A 4,203-nucleotide genomic window follows, 5' to 3' on the forward strand; every position below is an offset into this window, starting at 1 on the left:
GTATGTTAGTATATATATATATATATATATATATGTGTGGTTATATAATAGGCTGGGGGTTGGGGAGGCTATGGAGTCACAGTGGGTTGGTGGGAAGCGGAGAGATAAAATACGGGTATCTATCGTTATAATACGTGTCACGTGTGTGCATTTTATTATGGTATGTAGTACTCTACTATGTTTATGGTTAAGGCAGTATAGTACATCAGTATATTGTTAGAGTATCTAGCACATGTGATTCATATTAGGCTATTTAGTCAGTGTATTCATTGTTAGTGTGTGTAGTGTGTGTAGTCTGTATTGGTTCAGCCTAAAGTGCATGTATGTTGCTGCAGTATAGACTGAGTATGTTGATCCTTGTGCACTTTTTACGTACATTTGACAGTTGTATGCTACCGAGGCAACAGCAGAATACCTGCGAGTGCACAATATGGAAGCAAGGACTGTTCGGTGGCCACTGCTGGAGAGTGAGTCATCAGACCCTAGTGCCACTGAGTGAGTGACCTTGACAGTGTCATGTTGCCCAGCCATAGATGATGCAACAACGTTTATGGGTCATAAATTGTTAATCACTTTAATCGTTATCCAATATTTCGGTCAGGGATCAAATTCTTACACGATATCACAATAGCTGTGTCATAGACTCATATTACTCGTTTATCACTGCGTATTTCGATGAGCTTTTGTTCACGTGTTTTGACTGCACAGCTGAGTAATATTTTCATTTGCTCTTATCTTTTGACTTTTCCTTCAACCGTCTTGTGTCTCGACCGCTGCCTTGTGTCTCAGCGATTGTCTCACATCTCAACGACGGTTCAGTTCCCAATTACTGTTCGGTGTCTCAGCAACTGTCTCATCACTTGGCTGCTGTTTCATGTCTTGCTGCAGCCTGATCGAGAACGGTGTTGTTGACCTCGTGATTAACCTACCCAATCATAACACAAAGTACCTGCGGGACAACTTCCTTATACGCCGTACATCCGTCGACTGTGGTGTGCCTCTGCTTACTAACTTTGAGGTGAGTGGTAACAAGTGTGTCGTTAATCGTGTGGACGCGTTAACAGTGCTACATTACTTTTAATGCATTATTCAGTATGCATCATAGTAGAATTCAATGGTTAAACTGTAGATTGATCAGCTGTGTGTGATTACAGATGTCTGTAGACTGAACAAGACAACAGATAGCTATTATTGTAATGTCAGCGAAATCAGTTCGTAGAGGCATGTGCAATGGCAAAATCAATGGTGTAAGCACCATGTTTTAGTAGTAACCTTGTAATAATTTGGTGCATTTTAATAATAATAATAATAATAATCTCATCATTATTATTAATAATAACAATGTATGTACATAGAGTGTTAGCTATTACAAATTTCTAGCAACCAACTTATTCAATTATTAAAATTTTTCATTTACAAAAGTAGATTTTGTGCATATATCACATTTTCTGCAACAGATCGTACAGCTGTTTGCTGAGGCTCTTGGACATGTGGGAAAGATCGACTCTAAAAGTCTGTTCCACTACAGGAAGGATAAGCAGAAGACCCCTATCTCCACCATCTCCACCCATGACAGAACTGAATTATAGTGTCTGGTAGCCCAGTAACCACTGCTAGCACCAGGCTGGTGTTGTGCTGATGACATGACACCACATGTTCTGCCATACGCAGGTGTGACTGGTATGGCGAGTAAAAGGGGTGTGCGAGGTGGAAGTTCTACTGTGATTTTACACAGATTTAAAATAAAACTGTGAGGATGGGCAAATCTTTGGTGCAGGGTTGGTTTTGTGTGGTTATCGCTGTGATAGGTTATGGTATGATAGCATTGTCTGTTGATATACCTATACAGTCCTTTATGTTTGAGGTGTTTGGTACTTAAATAATATATTTTGTTACGCAGCCAATGGTGGACCATATAGTGGGGATGTTTGGCTGCAACGAGGGTTTCCCCAGACTAAAAATCATGCTTCTTTACTCTTTCATTACTGACCATTTTTTACCACCCACACATAGCCATCCTAGCCATTTTTTCTATAAAACTCGATCAATCATAATCGATATTTCAAAGTGACCTCCTGAATTTATTATTTGAGATAGATCTGTTCTGTAAAAGGAAAGTTTACTCTAAATTAGCTCTACTTTTCAGAAAAACCACTAAAAATTATCAGACCAATTATCAATCTGCTAATAATGCCAACTTGCAAAAGAACTTACGAAAACATTAAAATACACTGAATAAAATGTATTGTAGCCATAAATCTCTTGTTTACAGTTATTATTCTCAGTTATTATCAGAGCAGTTCGAGGTATATATGTTCACTGACCATAATGTCTAAGCCATGAGCTATTGCCATGGGGTGTCGTCAGTCGTACGTCCGTCCGTCTGTCCATCTGTCCGTCTACATTTGGCTACGGTCAACGATAACTTGAGATGCGTTTGACTCACAGGTTTCAAATTGCATACAGTTATTACTCCTATGGGAGAGATGTGACCGTCCTATTTTGGCAAACGCCAGTTGACCTACTTACGAGCCACGCCTATTTTTTGGCAAAAATGGAAATGACCATAAGTCAGTTCAGGCTCAACGGATTTTGCTCATTTTTGGTATGTGAATGAATAAGAACTGGCCCCAAAACATATCACAGGGGTTTTGATATTTCTTAAAAATTATGCAAATTAAGTAGATTTTGGCAGTTTCATTATGCATTTCAGTGTCTGCCTACGGTCACCGATAACTCGAGAACCGTTTGACCCACACGTTTCAAATTGCATACAGTTGTTACTCCCATGGGAGAGATTTCTACGTCCTATTTTGGAGCACGCCAGTCGACCTACTTTCGAGCCACGCCCACTTCTTGGCAAAAGAAATTGGCCATCTAGATTCATTCGATTTTGTTAAATTTACCTACCTACCTACCTACCTAATCATACCTACCTGTAATATTGTGTTTTAGATTCTTCGTTACAGTAATTTTACTGGAATATTTTATTGCTTTTATTTGCGCGATAATCGAAAACCAAAATGGCGATCATTTAGGTGTAGCGCCATCTCTCGCCCAGATTTCAGACTTTGAGATCTGAAACATTTATTTTAGCATCAAAACTAACCCTGAAACAAAACCGTGGAATTTCTATTAGTATAAAACAGGGAATAAGGACATTTGATCACATTTCGGTCCGTAATAAATGAAACACTTACCAAATTTTAAATATCATCTCCCTCTTCAATCACACCCAAGGTGAGCTATAGTGTCATTGACGCTTTCATTTTATATTCACATAGAACGGTATTTTCGTACATTTTTTACATTATTTCCTGTATCACATGGATATTTTATGACCAGCAAATTCGTTGGATAGTTTTCCAGCGTGGGGTCTTGGTTATGGACCAAATCGCAAACTACTCACGTTAATCTGTACATTCAATGATGTTAGTAAACAAATAGTAATACATAAGTTATTGCCAACGGTGTATTGACAACCAATAGATGTCTCGTGTGTCTTCTTGGTTTCTTAGATGTTCTCAACATGTGCCATAGCTGGTCTTGTATTATGAATGTCTCTATCTCATAGCTGGTATTGTACCACAACTGCTTCTTTCTCATAGCTGGTATTGTATCATGACTGCCTCTGTCTCATGGCTGGTATTGTATCATGACTGTCTCTGTCTCATGGCTGGTATTGTATCATGAATGTCTCTATCTCATAGCTGGTATTGTATCATGACTGCCTCTGTCTCATGCCTGGTATTGTATCATGACTACCTCTGTCTCATGGCTGGTATTGTATCATGACTGCCAAATTTGTGTTCACATTGTTTTAGTTGTATGTGGCTATTACTCGAAATTGCGAAACGGGCATATGTAAGTAGATAAAACTATTTGGACCATAAAGTCAAAATAGATCTAGATAAGTTGTGTGTTTATTGATCTGTGTTTGGGTATTGCTCTTGACACTGTTCCCCATGTCTTTCGTATGGTTGTTCGTTACCAGAATCAAAGCTATCTGCTGGTGATATTATAGGATGTCATTGATAGTTTGAGCTAGTTCCTCGTATTTTGCATGAGATTTATTTAGGGATTAGACACAAATTAAAAAGTTGTCACGGAAACTGGTTGTATGCATGCATTGAGGGTTATTGATGTGGGGGAAGCGTGCCAAGTGCATTAACTAGGTGCTACTAGGGTGGGTTAGTGAGGGTA

General features: G+C 38.9%; 1 protein-coding gene across 1 annotated transcript in view; it reads left to right on the top strand.

The window, feature by feature from the left end:
• The window catches only part of LOC106808725 (carbamoyl-phosphate synthase [ammonia], mitochondrial-like), a gene marked incomplete in the record, with an annotated part of 46,125 nt that extends 43,964 nt beyond the window's left edge, over positions 1-2,161 (top strand). Inside the window, 3 exon segments of the mRNA XM_014811553.1 lie at positions 386-495; positions 889-1,018; positions 1,458-2,161. Coding sequence (XP_014667039.1) covers positions 386-495; positions 889-1,018; positions 1,458-1,589 — 372 coding nt within the window.
• Between the last annotated feature and the right edge of the window lie 2,042 nt (positions 2,162-4,203).

Source organism: Priapulus caudatus, unplaced genomic scaffold, assembly GCF_000485595.1.
Source record: "Priapulus caudatus unplaced genomic scaffold, Priapulus_caudatus-5.0.1 Scaffold299, whole genome shotgun sequence".
NCBI lineage: Eukaryota > Metazoa > Priapulida > Priapulimorpha > Priapulimorphida > Priapulidae > Priapulus > Priapulus caudatus.